Source organism: Patiria miniata, unplaced genomic scaffold (genome assembly GCF_015706575.1).
Source record: "Patiria miniata isolate m_02_andy unplaced genomic scaffold, ASM1570657v1 HiC_scaffold_1, whole genome shotgun sequence".
NCBI lineage: Eukaryota > Metazoa > Echinodermata > Asteroidea > Valvatida > Asterinidae > Patiria > Patiria miniata.
The window spans coordinates 19,737,729-19,756,509 of NW_024037047.1; the positions used below are offsets into that span (position 1 = coordinate 19,737,729).

The 18,781-nt window shown below is 39.9% G+C and overlaps 2 protein-coding genes across 2 annotated transcripts; both read left to right on the plus strand.

Moving 5' to 3' along the window:
• Positions 1–1,948, plus strand: LOC119731439 (lactadherin-like). Its single transcript, XM_038204611.1, has 4 exons — positions 1–196; positions 481–619; positions 991–1,159; positions 1,791–1,948. Exons 1-4 carry the CDS (start codon positions 1–3, stop codon positions 1,935–1,937), a joined length of 651 nt encoding a protein of 216 aa, XP_038060539.1. The 3' UTR covers positions 1,938–1,948.
• A 12,427-nt stretch (positions 1,949–14,375) lies between these two features.
• Positions 14,376–18,234, plus strand: LOC119731449 (retinoschisin-like). The gene is made up of 5 exons (XM_038204621.1): positions 14,376–14,408; positions 16,077–16,356; positions 16,638–16,776; positions 17,217–17,379; positions 18,088–18,234. The coding sequence occupies exons 1-5, from the start codon at positions 14,376–14,378 to the stop codon at positions 18,232–18,234; spliced, it is 762 nt and encodes a 253-aa protein (XP_038060549.1).
• Positions 18,235–18,781: the final 547 nt, after the last annotated feature.

An 18,781-nucleotide genomic window follows, 5' to 3' on the forward strand; every position in this document is an offset into this window, starting at 1 on the left:
ATGTGGTACGGAGAAACACACCCAGCTGGTACGGAGACACCTATCCAAGCCGTTACGAAGAATTCTACCCAAGCTGGTACGGAAAAACCTACCCCATCTTGTACGGAGAAACCGACCGCAGGTGGTACGGAGAATCCTACCCCAGCTGGTACGGAGAAACCTACCTTAGCTGGTACGGGGAAACCTACCCCAGCTGGTACGGAGAAACCCAACCTACTCCCAGCTGGTCATGCTCGTTGTTTTTTTTCCAAAATTAAAAATATTTCTCACTGCCAAATTCGAGGGAGGGGAAGCCTTTTTCATATTTGCAATAACGAGGCCCTACCATCAATCTGATTTTTGTAGGTATAAATTTGCAGTTATAATTATGCGCCTTACTCCCAAACAAAGTTGAGGATCGAATTATCTTTCTCACAATAATGTATATTTTTTACTATCAATATGCATAAATCCTTCATTTGCCTGCTCATTTGTTGCCAGCAGAGTGTTCCAGTCCGCAACCCCTTGGTATGGAGGACGGGACAATCAAAGATGATCGCATCACGGCGTCCTTTAGTTACAACGGTTCCCCTGCCACTGATGGACGCCTCAACAATAACAGCAAATGGGAAGCCGTGAGGTAGGTATCAAAGGGAAATACCACACCTGACACTTCACTCTCATATCTTTATACACTCTGTATCATTAAAATGCCACAAAGCGCTCCTGAATGTGTTGATTAATGAATATAGAATTGCATCAGTGGGATTTTGTTTTAGTACGTTTGTTTTATTTTGTTTGGCATTGTTTTTCTTTTTTGCAATTGTTTTTCTTTTCATTATCTAAACAATTATCGCCGGCCAAAGCCCAACCCGGACTCATGCGCATTTGAATTGCACACTGTAACGGGTGTCAATAATAATATTTGAATTTCAAATCCGTTCCACAACAGGATTTGCAGGGTATTGTTACGTCATTGTTCCTTATTCTCTCTTCACTCTGTGTACATAGCCCCATCAATTCCTGGATCGAGGTAGACCTCGTTGAGCCTACAGTGGTGACTGGAGTAACCACACAAGGCAGCGGCAGCAGATGGTACGTGATGCGGTACAAGGTGGCGTATCAGCAGCAGCCTTCATCCCAACGCGAATACGTGACAGATGGAAACGGAGACATCAAGGTAAACATCAATCTTTACTAAGTCTTGCTGTAAGATAAATTGAACTTTGTACGTTAAACTGTTTTGAAAATAAAAAGTCACGTATTTTTTCTCATATTTTGTTTGGGCTTTATTGCAATATGCAATGTTATTTAAAAACGTAAATGGAACCAAAAATAATTTCAGATCATGTAAACAAGGAATGACAAATTGTATGGAGCGAGTTTAATTAGCTTTGTGCAAGAGGTCGAGATTTAAGGTTTTAAGGATCAAAAGCAGGACATTTTTTGACACGTACTAGCAACCAAGAAGAAACATCAGAAAAGATTGATGCTGCATTCTCTCATATAAAGATTATTGAAGAGAAAATAGCTTTCCGCCACCCAAAAGCAAAATGCTCTGAAGCTCAAATAGGAACCCAAATGAGCCCAGTCAAGAGATGTCTATATGGCTGAAATAATCTTAAAAGTGGGTCCCAACCCAGGACAAACAGTTTACTTTATATACTTATTACGGTTTGTTGAAATTCTGGTTTGAAGGAAGATCCCGTCAGCTAAGAATGCCCACTTTTTTGTAGTTTTGGTCCTAGACTTTACTAAAAGTAGGCTATTTTGTTACAAATGTGCGTTCATTGCGTTGGCATTCATTTCAGGTGTTCATCGGTAACACTGATGCCGACAACCCGGTCAATAACCTGTTTGATGAGAGTGTGGAGGCCACGGTGGTGCGCATTGAGCCTACTGAATGGTATATAGGTGTTGCTCTGCGATTGGAGCTGCTTGGATGTCGCCGTGATTAATTCAGCTGAAGCATTCACGCGATTCTCTCCGACAGCGCTGACAAACTTTCAATCTATATAAAGTAAACGCGACGGTAGATATTATTAAAGTTGATAATAAATATTAAATAACCGATATACAGATCCTTGTCATTCGATTTGTGGAACTCACATCACGTGACATTTGTTATTACTGCCATACACGCCGGGGCTCAAAAAGTACTATCCGCCCATGGGGAATGGGAAATACTATTGAACATTCATAAATACCCAAGACCGTTTACGCATTCCTATTGGTCGAGAGCCCGTCACGTGGCCGGTCTTAAACGGATGATAAAGACATGGCTAGCTGGTCTTAAACACTTTTCCAGTGTCACATGAAATGTGGACCCCCATGAAATCCGGTGCCTTTTACGTTTCATTGGTTGAACGTTCAAAATCCCAACGTATGCATGCGCAATACTACCAGTGAATCATTATTTCATAATCCGATATTCGTAATACACCAGCGCAGCTGCGTTTTGCGTGACATCGCGCAGTACGCGCGACCATGGAGGTGGAATGCACGACGCGCACGCAATTGTGGAGGGTTATTCCATATGATAGTCAGAGGGGTGTTTCATAAAACATGAAGTAAAATTGTTGAACAAAATGGTTGGCAGCGTCTAGTTTTTGACTTCTTTCGATTTTTGGACCGAAAAGATTTGGTTTTTGACCAAAAAGGTATTTATGAAAGGGAATAAATATGTGTTCCGTCGGTATTAAACACTCTGTTTAAAACCAGTGTGAGTCGGGATGGGTAATAATTACCCTCGGCTTCGCCTCAGGTAATTATCACCCATCCAAACTCACACCGGTTTTAAACAGAGTGTTATAATACCTCCGAAACACACATTTATTCCGTTAGTTAGGATCGTTCTTGTTCCATGGCGCGGTGTTTATGTGCAAATTCATGTTGGTGTGCGGGTTCAGCGTTGCGCGTTGGTAGGAGAAATATTTATCACAAAGCAAGAATGTACTGAAGATTCAGAATAATTACTACTGACTCTTATGAGTTGTTGTGTCTTAAACTGAAGAAGTATCTCCCGGAAAAAAAATATAGGTTTTGCCGGCTATTTAAAAACGTTTGTCATTCGAATTTACTGTTTGTAATATTCAAGTTGATTAATCAACATCGATTTAATTCAATTCAATTCAATTCAATTCAAGAAGACATTTATTCCACACTCCTTTAGAGATTACGTCCATAAATAAAAGAAAGAGCGGTAAATAGAAAAATAACACTAGGTCCTGAAATTCCCGAAATTTCATGTTTTGGATTGTTTACCTATCCTATTTCAAACATGTGGTTGAAAGAAAACCAACCTTATGTCTTACCGTTCTCGAGAAAAGAGGACAATTCCCCGTTTGTTTACATCGGACACCACGGAGTACGAATACGTTTTTCGTGTCGTTCTCATACTGTGTACTATATACACGATGTGTCTCGGGAACAGCGGTCACTAATCACCAATGCAAAAAAAATGTGGTTTCCTCAACGTCTGCAAAAGGTATTAACAAATTCACAAATAATAAATTATAAAAACAGCAATATGGTGGCATGCGCAGAAGCCGAAGGCTTATATTGCCATGGCAGTACAAACATACACAAATAATTTACAAACTTTAAAAGAAATACACACAAGAGTAGTTGTGTGGTATTTTTTTCTCGCGTATGGTTGACACTAAAACCGCCGATGATTACCAGCTGGAGGATTTACACGATCCTAATATTGGCTTTTATTGTAAACATCAGGGCCCAATTTCATAGCACCGCTTAACAGTAAGCAGAAAAGTTGTCCCTGCTATAGCAGAAAATCATGCTGCTGCTTAAGCACTATTTCATACTAACGGCTGCGCGCGCATGGAGATTTATATTGTTACGTCACTGATTTAAGCAAAGTTTCTTCTGTGGTTAAGCGTGCTTTTGCTGTGCTGACTGCTTAACGGTTTCTTTGAAATAGATGGAGGCTCGGTAAGCACAAAGTCGGCTGTTAAGCAGCGCTATTAAATTGGGCCCTGGATGATCACAGGCTGTGAGTTGACAGTTTGGCCTATACTTAGGTTTTACAAATTATACAATTATACACCATGAGTAGAAATGTACCAGACTTTTTTACGATGGTTTCGCACACTTGCTAACTCACCACTCTTACCTAACCTTGAATCCAATCATTAAAAGTGATGTTTGCAATTGAATTTGAAATCTCCGTCGGTACCAGACTATACCACAAATGTTTACGTGCACTTTGTGTTGAAAGGAAAAAAATAAGAGACGAGTTGGCTTAAGTTGTTCTTTATATTGCCCTAGATGAGTGATGGTACGAAATGACCTTGGGTCGTGCATGTGTGCGCACCAGACAATCTACACCGAGGGTTACACGTACTCTCTGATAAAAGAGTACAAAGACGATTAGAATTTTTTTATGTTGGCTTTGCGCTTCGTTGAACTGTACAATGAAAAGGTTAATGGTATTGGATTAATGTCTCTCTTGTAATGCACTATAAAAAGGTTAATGTACCTCCTCTCATTTCCCCGCAGTTACTGCATTATTAATGATAGCTCTTCACATTGTGATCCTATTTCCAACGGAAAAAAAAACGCGACCAGATTGGCCTCGCCATTGTACCGTTTTCAGGATACAAATAAAATGGTGGCTTGTGTTGGCCAATTTTTAGATTTTAAATTGCATTGGCACCGTTGTTTTGTTTTGTTTTAGTTTAAAATGTATTGAAAATTGTTAATATCTGCGTTATTGCATCATTGGAGTTTTGATATCTTAACTGTTTAATACAACTTATCTTTAAGTAAAAAAACTACATCCACGAATGTTGTTTTGGTTGTTTTTGTTCTCGCGTATTGTTGACACCAAACACGAGAGTTACCAGCTGGGGGCTCTACATGATGTCTACTAACACATCGAATTTCTCAGTAAGTTTCTGTTTTAGCATAGTGTAGACTTCTTGATGTTCAAAGACTGAATTCAATCGTCAGTGGTGCCAATGCTTTTTTTTTTAATCGAAATCCATGAAGAAAATGTATTTCACCTTTCAAAGATGGTTTCGCGCACTCACTAAGGAGTGCGCGAAACCATCGTAAACAAATGTACATATTACCAAAGGACCGTGAAACCAATCATTAAAAGTGAATTAAAAATTGATTTCTCTGTCGGTACTAGACTATACCTAATAAGGGTTTCCGTGCACTTTGCTGTTAAAGGTAGATTTAAGGGGCGAGTTGGTATTAGTTATTCTGTATGTTTCCTCAGATGGATTGACGGTAATACCAAAGCCTTTTAAAAAAGTTCATGACTACGTTTTTAGTGAATGTGGCTTTGGGTCTGAATACAGGTGCATGTTATTCACCAATTTGTTGTATATTTCACAAATTCATATGATATTGATTAATATATTTGTTAACATGAAGATTGCGGTTTACCGCAGTACAAATGTATGCTCGTATCTCTTAATGGAAACAGCATGTCATCATTGCTCAATGTTATCAATTGCTACGTGTGTACAGATTTATCAGAATACCTAGACTTTAGGGTAAGTCGTTAGAGCCAGTCGTGTTTTGTTCGACGAGGCCCCAAATGTTTACTATAGCACGGCGCTCGCTAGTCCTGTATATGTGATTACATTAACATTGCAGTATTTTTGTTCTATAGTTTTTTTTATCATTGCATATCACGTAGTGTTGAAGTCGAGTCCTCAAATCCGAGTACAGAGTACTCCGAGTACTTTAGAGACCGAGTTACGGGCCGAGTCCAAGTACACTGTGATTTCCCTAGGCAACGGACAATACCTATGCTTAAAATGTGCTCACCAAACACTGCATGTGCAGAGGGACAAGTATATGGAAAATCCCCAAAATGGCCTCACTGGTAACTGTGATGCGGCGAGCTGACATAAGAAGCATGGTCTTGGCTGGCTCCACATTCGCGAATCATCACTGCTACGACTTCGAAAGTTAGTAGTAATTTGGGAGGCGGGAACTAGACTTGGCCGTAATACAGACTGCAACTGCGCCACCGCGCCAGCGTTGCGTTCCAGGTTGAGCTATGGAATCGATTAAAAGGAAATGTACTCGATTTTTACGCCAGAGTAGGCCCTACAGGAGTCCAGTACCGAACACCAAACCATCATCCGCCGGGCACAATTCGAGTACAAAGAATCGAGTACGGGCCAAGTTCAGTTTTTTTTTTCGAGCATTAATAGTCGCGTACGGGCCGAGAACTTGCGTGTATTCGAGTTGTACTCGAGTAAGAAAGAGTACGGGTACGAGTATTCAAACACTGATATTACGTTGTTCATTGTGCTTTTATCATAAATCTTCAATACAATGAAGAACGTTTCCATACAAGTATTCTATATAAATACATTTACGAATTGTTAAAGGTGATACTTCACAGACAAAAAAAAAAGAAGGTCGCAGTGGCTAGTGGCAAACCATCTCGAGAATTCAATTATTTTTAGTGATCAAACTTTTTGAGTAAAATCCGGTTTATACTTTACAGGTTTGCAATTGCAAAGCGCATTTGACGTTGGGGAAAACGTTCGCTACGAAATGTGTTGGTGTTAAAAGGTGTTAAACTTTTGCGAATTTGTGACAGGAAAACTTAGCATGACGTAACAAAGTTGCGTTCGCTTGCGTGCCGAGTATGAACCAGTGTAAATGTGTTTTTTGCTTTTTTATGTTTAAGCATTTCATAAACTGAGGTATTTTGCTCTAAATATAAGAAGGTGAATTCACGATATCAAACAGTCATACAATAATTTACGTGTATATTTTGGTAAAAGGTGTATAGTGTACTGCTGCCGTAATGTAACATTTGTATTGAAATCTGTATTTGTTGTGTTCGATATGGAAAACATTTAAATGCAAATTCGTGTATACATTGATGTGTAACAAAGTAAATTAGTATGGTGTTGGACAATCATTTTTCAATTATATCATTGCCACGCATAATTGCTAGGATGTATAGGACATCAAAATACCCTAATTTCTATCATAACTATCCGGATCAAATAGAGTGGAGGGTCAACTTGTGTTGATAAGAAGAAAACAACATGAATATAACCACATGTTAATAGTGTTATGTTCATTTGATACCGAGCTGCCATAACAAGAAGCTAAGAGGAAGCAATCTTTATCTCATTGAAGCACATACTTACCAATATTTTTCAATTATAATTCAAATGCTTGTTACGCCCTGTGAATATGTACATGCTTGTGAAATGCTTGTGAAATCTCACATAGAAAACATGCACTCGTTTAATATTTAATTTATCAGTTGATGTTCTTTGCGTATTGAATATAAAGTGGGCGAAACGACTTGTTGCCTGTCCAACATTTGATTGTAATGATAACATACATCAGAAATGTAGGGAATAAAATCCGACTTTGTTCTTTGCGCGTGTTTAGCAAAGTCTCGTAATCAAGGTACTGTTATCGTCTGTACCAACTTTATTTTACCACCAGAGAGCGCCCAGCAACACTGACACATTCCTATAGAACCCAACGCCCCATTCTACACAATACTTTCGTTGTTTTGCTCTGTTTACTAGCTGTTTGTATATAATTTAAAGGCAATAAGACCCTGAGACAAGGAGCTTAGGTAGCAGTTTTAGTATCATAATCACTGAGCCAAGTGCACACATCGGATCGCGACGCTCCGTTAAGTTGTATCTGTGACTATTAAGGCTTCCCTTCCATTGTCACCAAGTGATTGGATTTAATATTTCATATTTCAATTCCTTCTGACGGCGTATCCTATCAACACTGCCTTGAACATTGAAGGCACAATATCTTTCACATAACGGCCCTCAGCTCGGTGCGTATCGTTTTCTAAAGGTTCATTGTATACACGGTTGTGTAATTATCTAATCCAACCTTAATTGCTGCTGAGGATCCTATGTTTATTACCGGAAGCCGTTTCCGTTCGTACCCGGTGCCGCACCGTTTCATATCCAGTCGTGAATGTTTATGGCTGCGATGGTCGTCAAGATGGTCTTTTTTCTCCACAAGCTATTTTGTAAAAATTGGTAACCGTAATTACAAGGGGGATACCCATTGGTTGTTACGTTACCCGCTTCCAGCGTTAGCTCCACCTATTCTGTAAGATTGAACAAATCAGAAACGTTTCTGTTTTCGTTGCTCGTTCATGATTGGCTAGACTTGCTATGACGTCAGTCTGTTTGCGGTCTGCGGCTGCTTTGCAGCTGAGGTGAGCGAGTGGCGTGTTGTACTCAGTGATATACGTCTGCTCACGACCATTATGTCTGTTTGGTCGATTACGTCCGACAACAGATTTTGACGAGCAATGGCCAATTATGTCCGACCCATTATGTCCGACGTCCGATTATGTCCGACCCATTGTGTCCGACGGCCGATTATGTCCGACCCATTGTGTCTGACGACGGGATACGTCCAACCTATTGTATTTAGATGGTCGATTACGCCAGAATCATTTGGTTGTGTACTGACATTATTAAATTATCTTTGGATTGTAACTGCAGATATTTGGCTATAGAGCCGTCGCAGATTTCTAATTTGAAAAGTTACTATTGGTAGACGAGTAATTTCTAACTTTTCAAAATGGCTGCCATTGCTTGTTAATACACCTATATATATTTTTTTCAAAACATAATCGGCCGTCGAACACAATGGGGCGGACATAATCGAACGTCGGACACAATTCTGGATAAAATAAGAGCATTTTGGCATTAGTACACGGGAACAAAGGAAGTACCCCACTTATATGCTTGTGTAAGCGTGTGTGCTTGCGTAATTATGCACGCACGATTATAATTATCGTCGTTGGCTGGGCATTGTGCGCGCACTTGTACTCGCCGGCCGTGGTGACCGTCCGTGCACGGTGACGATTTTTGCGGTCGCGCGCAGTAAATTCGGGAATCTTCGCCCCCATCGGCATGATGCCTAATTTTATTTTACATGCCATGGGAATAATTTTCCAACCTGAAATATGTTCGATCCAGGCCAAAACAATGCATGAATCAAATTACCAAAAAAAATTAAAAAAAATTGAAAGTCACAGAGTCACAGAGCTCATGCATGTACACGTACGTGCGCTCTTGTGCGTGCGTGTGCGTGCGAGCATAGACATGGGTAGCCTTTCGTCAAGGCCACCATGCCTTATCTTGCCGGTATTATACCAAACGGCGAAGATGCAAAGCGACTGGAGAGGGAGACCACAAATTGAGTTAAATTGACTCCGGCTTGTAAGAAGAACCTTTTCCGTAATATTGAATAAACCTTCTCCCATTTTGAAACCATTGCTGCTGCTGCTGTTGTTGCTGCTGTTGCTGTTGTTGCTGCTGCTACTGCAGGCTGCTGCTGCTGCTACCGTTGCTGTTGCTGGCTGCTGTTGCTACTCATGTTGCTGCTGCTGTTGCTGCTGTTGTAACTGCTGCTTTTGTTGTTGTTGTTGTTGCTGCTGATGCTGCTGCGATGTTGCTGCTGCTGCTGCTGCTGTTGGTGATGCTGCTGTTGTTGCTGGTGCTGCTGCTGGCTGCTGTTTGTGCTGCTGTTGCTGCTGGTGCTGTTGTTGTTGCTGCTGCTGTTAGTGCTGCTGTTGCTTTTTTCTGCTGTTGTTGTTGCTGCTGCTGCTGCTCCTGGCTGCTGTTGCTGCTGCTGTTGTTGCTGCTGTTGTTGCTGTTGCTGCTGTTGCTGCTGCTACTGTTACTGCTGCTGCTATAAGTTAGTCATCCTAGTAAATAAAAAAAACCAATGTACCTGATCTGTACAGACTGAAATATGGTGACACATGTATATCATCAAATTTTTGTTCCTATTTCATTTGTATTTATAGGTAATATAGAACATTGGCTTTTGTTGTATTTTTGTAGAAATGGACGAAGTTTGAGATAAGTATTTTGAAGCAAATATTGTTACACTGACCTAGCTCAATTTTGTGGTCATTAATACTGGCAAAAATACAAGGAAAAATCATTGTAGTCCGATTCCTTGACGCTACTGCAGACGAGACGCCGTAATTTACAGATGGCAGGGAATTTTCAGTTCAGGGAACCAGACTTGGTGGCTTGCACCCGTTTACGGATGTGTAACTGATCGCAAATAAAATGTGGACAAACTACCTTTGGTGAATTAGAGTTGGTATTTGAAAATAAGTCAGTTTTTTCCCCAATGATGGTTGGATAACCACCGTTAACAATTGCTACCAAAAAATCTATTTTTTCTTAAAACTGACGGCAAGTACCATGATGTGAAAGCACTAATCAAGTACGATATTTTGTAATAATTTGGAAGTTTTGTTTTGTAATATTTGTAAATGTTGCATATACCATTAAAGAAATTGGGTAAAAGTACAATGTGTCCGTCATTCCGTCATTTCCGTCATATACTGATGTTATATTACAGACAGTGCTTTGACTTCATATAGTAATTTCTTTTACATGGCCGTTAATTATAATAATGTAAGGTCAACCATGTCGGCAGACTGATTAATTGACAGCAGGAAGGCAGCGGTAACCTTCATGCACAATAACTTAAGTAATAACGCATTGCCAATTCTAGTATCAACGGTGTAATCCCTATAAGATGCACTATACCGTGATCATTCCTATGTTTTGTACACAAGTATATGGAAGGCAATACAATATCCCGCCAATTATGGGAAACCATGGCCAGGGGATTCCCCTCCCCACCACCACCACAAAAAAAATTGTGGGTACAACGCTTAGAACTTCCAAAAAAAACTTTTACCGCTTTCTGGTGGAAAATCTTACAATTATACTGAATACAATATATTTCAGTCAATCAAAGTAGTGCAACCATAGCCATTTATAACTCGTTGCAATTTCCTACGTCATTATTTTCTAAAACTATTAAGAAAAACAGCCACATTATTATTACTAACCTCAATTATGAGTAAGCCAATTCCTGACGGATTTTGGTCGTTTCCAGCATGCATTGGCCCATAACGTTTCTGTACTCATACTGGCCAGTTCTTTTTGGAAGACATCTCATGTGTTTTGTACACGCAAATCAAAAGTGGACCTTCGGTCAATCGTTGACCCTATTGTCCTCCATTGTGTTCAAGGTCCACTATGTGTAAAATGTAAACCCACACGCCCACCCGTAGAACACGTACACCACCTCAAAACTAACCCCTTGTCGTCATGTGTGGGCGATATGTCCTCCCCTTTTTACAGGCAGGATTTACGCCCCTGCTTGACATCAACCGACAATATTGAAATATTTCAATACTAGGCGCTTATATAATGTCACTGTTCCATAGAGACCTCTGTTACGTATAAGAGAACATTACATTTTCTTTTCTTTTCTTTTCTTGTGAATAGTTGTCGAAGGATATATAATGCCACACTTCAATTACAATGTATTTTCACTTTTCGATTGGTTTTAATTCTTATGACCTCTCAAAGGTAAACGTCTCTATTATAGGCTAAGAAGTTTAAATGAATAAACAAAATATGGGAAGGCCCTTCGGCCATACTGCGCGAGTAAATTGGTTTTAATATTTTGCTTTTTGATAGCCTGCTGATGATGCCTTCGAATTATTATATATGTAAATACTATGAATTTCAAGGACAAACATTCTTAATTACAATATCTGCGCTCTCGCTTCACATTTTCCGAACTTTCATTTGTGGTTAATTATGAAGGTTCGTTAACTGAAGCACGCTTGTTGGCTACAGGGCATTATGCGTTTTAATATGTCGCCATTTGAAGGTCTTCTAACTTCCCCATCATTATTCTACGATCACGTTAATATCACGGACAAAACGTCTTAATTACAATGTCTGCGCTCTCGCTTCACAATTTTCCAAAAACTCATTAGTGGTTTATTATGAAGGTTCGTTAATTGAGCAAGCTTGTTGGCTACAGGGCATAATGCGTTTTAATTAGTCGCATTTTCAAGGCCTTCTAACGTCCCCATCAATATCATACGATCACGTTAATATCAAAGATAAAACTTCTTTATTACAATATTTCACGTTTCATTTTATTTTTAAACGTTCCAGGCTAGTTCATGATTGGCTAGGCTTCCTATGACGTAAGCCTGTTCCGTGGTACACGGCTGCGTTGTTGCTGGGGCGAGCTGTGCCTTGGTTTGTGTACTCGGTGATATACGATCAACATAACGGACTCTGGATCATAGCGTCATACACGGTACCGTTTTAGACGCATTCCTCATCGTTGTGGTGTGTGAGTACCTGATGAATACAAACAATTTAACGGATTGCCAATCCTTGCACTAATCAGACAAAGTTTTTGGCAAGTTTTCGAGTTGAGGCTGTTACCCAAGTGTTGTTCAGTGGTTTAATGCGTAGTCTTTTAATTCGCGTTGGTGTGTGCATGAGTCGTGATACATCGTAGTGCGTCCATAATTCACTGCATCTTGGACAATGGACGGAGCAGCAGCTTTGGTTGTGATGCTGTCAGCAATGGCAGGTAAGATTTAATATTTATCCGGGGATATACGTCCTCAAATTCCTGACTGGTTTGTTGGCTATAGCAGACAAACTGAGCTAGATCAGGATCGGGGACATAATATGCATCCCTCTATTTATTTTCCAACATAAAACCCCAAAGTTGCAATAGTCGTTCTCCATTGAATTTGTACGGTGCGTCGGCCGACTGTCCTGAAATTATCAGTGGTGTTGGTTAGCCAATGTTTTGACGATATGACCTCGCATGACCTCAAGAGGGAATGTCACTTCAGTTTTGTGTAAATACATTCACAATTTGGGTTTTTAGTCAACATTTTGGTAGTATGAAGTCATCGTAAGAGTCTGTGAATTCTCTCAGGTTGGGTTATAAAAGATTTCACATATGGCCCGCGCCTGATACAATTCGTCACCGACACCACGAACTAACACCCGGTGGGCAGCGTTGCATACAAATCGGAGAAAAACGCTTTTAAAGGTTTGACACGAATTTACTTAGTAGAATAGTCCATCTATCTTAGAGGTTTTAGTATCACTTAACGTGAAAATGCTTTAACTACTCAATTATAAACGTTATATTGTGAAAATATGCATAGTTAATTAGCAATTAAATGAATAAGACGGGTGTCAGTTCGTGAAAACGAAAATGTATGTGTTTTTGGAGAGTGCGCGCATGCAAAAGCGTTAGGGCCCTGTCACTCTTCTGCGTATCCTAATTCCTTATGAGTTGCGCATTTACTTTTTTTTCATACGCAGTCGTACGCACAATACGCACCTCATATGCATCTCTATCGTTTTGTGTTTGTTTTATGTACGCAGATATACGCATTGTACGGCCCAGTACGCAGGATAGTTTTGGGCATGCACAAAACTACGCTGCGTACGCTGTTACGCAGGTCATAAGTTATAAATACGCAGCGCATCGGTCCCGCATCGGTCGAGTGCGTTACGAGTACGCTATGTGCTCGTGACGCACCCCGTCAGCATATGAGCCGCCTGTATTGGACGCATACATAGCGTACTTGCAGCGCAGATACAACGCACGCTGAACGGCGAGCGGTGGAAATGCGGCGGAAATACTCTCAAAAGTGCGTCAAGCATGCGGTCGGCATAAGTCGGGTGCGTCCGGAATACGCTAGGCATGCGCACTGCATACTGACCTATTCGCAGCCCGAAAAATAATGTTGTGCACTGCATACGCAACTCATACGCATCTCATACGCAATGGATGCGCTGAATTCGGTACTTGTACGCTAGATGTGCGTCGCTCATAAGTCAAAGTATTTATAAAAATTCGATGTTTTGAGCGTACGGCTGAGTATTGAAAAATTTGATAAGGAACTCATAAGGAATTAGGATACGCGAAAGTGTGACAGGGGCTTTAAGGGAGTGTCAGTTCGTGAAAACAAATATTGACGTGTTTTGGGAGCGTGCGCGCACACAATGCGCATGCGTGCGCGCACTCTCCAAAACACGTCAATTTTCGTGTACACGCACTGACACTCCCTAACGCTATTTCATGCGCGCACTCTCCGAAAACACGTATTTTTTTTGTTTTCACGAACTGACACCCTGTGCAGTGGCACTTTATGGTAACAAAAAAACACCAGAATTGACCAATTTCTTGAACATTCATTAGTAAAATTTGCTTATTTTAGATGATTTTAGCAATTTTATCTTCGTCTTGTTAAACTTCATGATACAAACTGCTAATATCGGCAAAAAAAAATGAATTTAAATAAAAAATGTGTACACATGTGATGCAGAGGGTGTCAGTTCGTGGTGTCGTTGACGAATTATATGATGTCTACGAATCTTGCATTTCTGAACTCTGTCCTTCACATTGTTTTCTTTTCAAAGGCTCCAAAATGCTTTTTTGGAGAAAAATTTGGAGGATTGCTATTGCTTTGTGCAATCCTGGTCGTCCGAGGCAGACCAAAGTATTTTTTGGGTCAAATCTAGTGAAGAATGGGTTTACCACCAGACGTCACTACTGAGGAGGTACTTACCGTGTATCGGTGACATATGTATATAGAGTCTGAAACTGAAAGGTCTCGCAGCTCATCTGTGAGTACTTTTCATTGTGTTGCAATTTTGCCTTCTATTATATATTTTTGGGGAAAATGATTTCAAATTGTAACTACGCCTTGAAAAATTACTCTTTGAATTTTATCTGCGTGGGTACTCTGCGAGTAAATTTGCAAAAACAAAATCACTTGAAAGAATTTCATTTACGACCTTTCATTTCCGATTTTACGGTCCCTAGGTCTCTTTCGCTGTGCGCCGCTAGTTTTATTTCGCATCACTTCCACAAGAACGGGAAATGTTAGAATGTTGTGAAGATTTCGATGGGTTCTAGATTTTACTGAGTTTGTCTGAGCAGATTGTTGGTGCCATGCTATAAGCATCCGACTGGGCCAACGATAAATGGTCAGGTTTATTTTTTCTTCAAATCTTTGAAGTAAATCAAATATTTTAAAATTTCATTAAAAACTTCCATCAAGTGATCATCAAAATTGTAGGTATATACATCGACTTAAGGCTGTGAGTACGTATTAATATGGCACTAGTCTGCATGTATCTTAGATTATCGGAAGGGAATTGAGCGGTACATTTTTGGCCGTATAACTCATTCAGGTCAGGCGATTTGATCAATTATCACAAATTGATATGCTAGTTGCAATTTACAAAGCCTTTTCGGGGATGCCTTTCTTATATTAAAAAAAGTTACTGCAAATCTGGAATTTTAACGCGTAGTATTTTTATCGAGGGTCACAGAGACGCCCACCAAGGATGACATTTCAGTTAAACAGACAATAGTCCCAATCCGTAAGTCATGGGTTCGAGTCCCACTAAGTGTGACCTTGCATTTGTTCTTTAATTCCTGTTTCCCTGAAATTGTGTTTGTTTGTTTGTTTGTCAATTGAAACATTATACCTTTGCTTATCTATGGTTTGGAGGGTTTTGTTTTAAGGAAACGCAATTTGCATTGTTATGCAACCATAGCGAATAATGTGTTGTATGGAAAAAAAAGGAGTCTACTGCTGAGCTTCGTGAGTAGCGCCCCCATTTGTCAGTCAACCCCCTCAATCTTTGGCCGTGTTAATACCTGTGCGGCACAATTACTATTCGGTGATTCAGTAGTGTTTTCTGCGTGAGGCCACAGTATGTTGGAGAGTAAGAAGGCAATATTAGTTTCATGAGTGGGGAGCTAATTTTATCTTTCTCGTGAGCCTTCATGGCGATACAATATAAATGTGCTTTTTGGGTTTTGTTTTAGTCTGTTGTATTTACTAAAATTTACCCAACTTAATGAAAAGTAGCGCGCATCTGCTCAACCGGAAATGTCCACACAAGCTTTAACGTGGGGAAATTACCAGAAAGATCGGTCGCACAAATCTGGGGGTTGCAGATTATGAAAATTCATTCTGTTGGCTTTACGTCTATCTATGTCTGGCTTGGAAATGAAAATTTCTTGCAGTGGTCGGTTGTGTGAGTTCACGTGGCCAGCGTGTTGCATGTGGTATGCAAATCGCAAGGTCAATTGGGCGCGCAAAAGATCAATCACACACATTGATCTTTTGCGCGTTTGTGCCCCAAACTTTTTATTATGATAAAATTTAGCGCATTCCTACCGTCTCCGATCTATGAAAAAAAGGCAAATACTAGTGTATTTTTTCCCTGCAAACGTACATTATAGTGACGATCTCGTGTCATCAAGTCTGCTTCATCGGATCGGAGTACAACCCACATTCTGGTATCTCACCCCGTTGGTTCTTACCGTGCGAAGATCCGTGCGAATGCACTGCTATACGCCTGGGCGGAATGCGCATCCCTGCTTCGTCATACCGCCAGGGGGCGCCCCACTACCTGAACGAGCTTTTCCTGAGCGAGGATTCCGACGAAATTCAAGCTTACTTCGACTGTCAGCCTGCAGAGAATAATCCAGGTTAGAAGAATGTTTGGAAAGCATCATGGAATCGCGTTTTCACATCAGTACTAGAAAACAAGGGAAATAAGTTTTGCCTTTTCATTATTACATTGGAATGAAAATGTTCGTGAATTCGTAAATCTTCAGTTACTCATCATTGAGGTTTATAAGATGAAAAGTGTCATCAGGTCTTCTGCCCCAAATTATAGTTCAGAATCAGATTAGCTTTCACACAATGTTTCCATGTTTTATTATTTTAATTAGAATCAGTTTCGTTTGCTTTACTCGTTTGTTACCAGCTGAGTGTTCAAGCCCGCAACCCCTTGGTATGGAGGACGGGACAATCCAAGATGAACGAATCACGGCGTCCAGTAGTTACTACTGTTGTTCTGCCAGTGAGGCACGCCTCAACCATGACAACGGATGGATAGCCGAGAGGTAGGTATCAAAGGGACATACCACATCTGACACTTCACTCTCATATCTTTATATAACGGGTTCTTACATACACTTTAACCAATATCAAAGCGCTTTTACATCAGTATTAGTTTTCACTCATTTGTTTTGTGACATATAATGTCACAAAACGCTCCTGGGCGTGTTTCATTAATGAACATCCTCATGTAATCGCATCAGTGGGGTTTTGTTTTTGTTTTTTATTTTGTTTTATTTTGTTTGGCATTGTTTTTCCTTTTTGGTTCTCCTTTTCATTATATAAAAATAACATTCCCGTCCAAAGCCCTACCCGGATGCGCATTTGAATTGCACACTGTAACGAGTTTCAATGATTGTGTTCAATTTTCAAATCCATTCCACAAGCAGATTTGCGGATTATTGTTATTTCATTGTTCCTCATCCTCTCTTCACTCTGTGTACAGTGACGATGCCAATCCGTGGATCGAGGTGGACCTCGTTGAGCCTACAGTGGTGAGCGGGGTCATCACACAAGGCTACAGGGGCACTTTGTATGTGGAAAAGTACATGGTGGCGTACAAGAAACAGCCCTCATTTGACTATGAACACGTTAATGGAAACATCAAGGTAAACATCAATCTTTACTAAGTCTTGCTGTAAGCTTAATTTAACTTCTATACAAAAACAGTTTTGAAAAGAAAATGAAAAGGTATTTTTCTCATATTTTGTTTGGGCTTTATTGCAGTATGACAACTTCATTCTGTACGACTGTGTGTGGTTCCATGCTTATGCAAGCAATGAGCCACTCTGAAATCGTGTCTGGAATTAAAAACGTAAATGGAACCAACAATAATTTCAGATCATGTAAACAAGAAATGAGAAATTGTATGGAGCGAGTTTAATTAGCTTTGTGCAATAGGGTGAGGTTTATAGTTTTTAGGATCAAAAGCAGGACTTTCTTTGTTGATACGTAGTAGCAACCAAAAAACCAACCTCGGAAAAGATTGATGCTACATTTTCTTATAGAGGGGTTATTTAAAAGAAAAAAGCTTTTAGTCCACCCCCCCCCCCCAAGCAAAATGCTGTGAAGCTCGAAAAAACCCCAAAAAGCCCAGTCAAGATAGGTCTATATGCCTGAAAATGATCTTAAATGTGAGTCCCACCCAGGACAAACAGTTTACTTTATAACTTTATAACGCTTTGTTGAAATTCTGTTTCAAAGGAAGACCCTGTCAGTTAAGAATGCATACTTTGTTGTAGTTTTGGTCCTAGTCTTTACTACAGGTAGGCTATTTTGTTACAAACGTGCGTTTATTGCGTTGGGATTCATTTCAGGTGTTCATCGGTAACACTGATGGCCACACCCCGGTCACAAGCCTGTTTGATGAGAGTGTGGAGGCCACGGTAGTGCGCATTGAGCCTACTGAATGGTATGGTGGTGTTGGTCTGCGATTGGAGCTGCTTGGATGTCGTCGTGATTAATTCAGCTTAAGCAGCAGGTGATTCTTTCCGACAGCGCTGACAAAATTTCATTCCATATAAAAGTAAATGCGACGGTAGATAACATTAAAAGTGATAATAAATACCATGTTTGGTAGGAGGAATAGTTATCACAAAGCAAGAATACACTGAGGATTTAGAATAATCACTACGGACTCTGATGAGGTTTTGTGTCTTTAACTAAAAGATATCTCGAGGTAAAATACACTAGGGTAATTAATGTTCACAATGTATATTAACATTAATGAACCTATTATCTCCAAGTTTCGTTTATGGAATGCATTATACAAGATTATCTGAAATTCAAAACATGTCAAAAAAGAAAAAACAAATCACCTGATGAATAATGAAAGTAAATTGTGCGTTTTTTAAAAGTATTTCCGGTGTAAATAGAAACGTCTAAACTATTGCAGTACTTTTGTTAAACAGAATATCTAAATTGTATATTACGCTATTAGTATATGCGTGAATCTTCAATACCCTGTAGGACATTTCTATACAGTGGTCTACATACATTTATGAATTGTTA

Excerpts from the sequence above, each read along its gene's own strand:
- LOC119731439 (XM_038204611.1), top strand. The coding sequence starts at position 1 with ATGTGGTACGGAGAAACACACCCAGCTGGTACGGAGACACCTATCCAA. Across the intron at positions 197-480 it reads GGGGAAACCTACCCCAGCTG|CAGAGTGTTCCAGTCCGCAA; the intron begins GTACGGAGAAAC and ends ATTTGTTGCCAG. Across the intron at positions 1,160-1,790 it reads ATGGAAACGGAGACATCAAG|GTGTTCATCGGTAACACTGA; the intron begins GTAAACATCAAT and ends CATTCATTTCAG.
- LOC119731449 (XM_038204621.1), top strand. The coding sequence starts at position 14,376 with ATGGGTTTACCACCAGACGTCACTACTGAGGAG. Across the intron at positions 14,409-16,076 it reads CAGACGTCACTACTGAGGAG|TGTATTTTTTCCCTGCAAAC; the intron begins GTACTTACCGTG and ends GGCAAATACTAG. Across the intron at positions 16,357-16,637 it reads GCCTGCAGAGAATAATCCAG|CTGAGTGTTCAAGCCCGCAA; the intron begins GTTAGAAGAATG and ends GTTTGTTACCAG.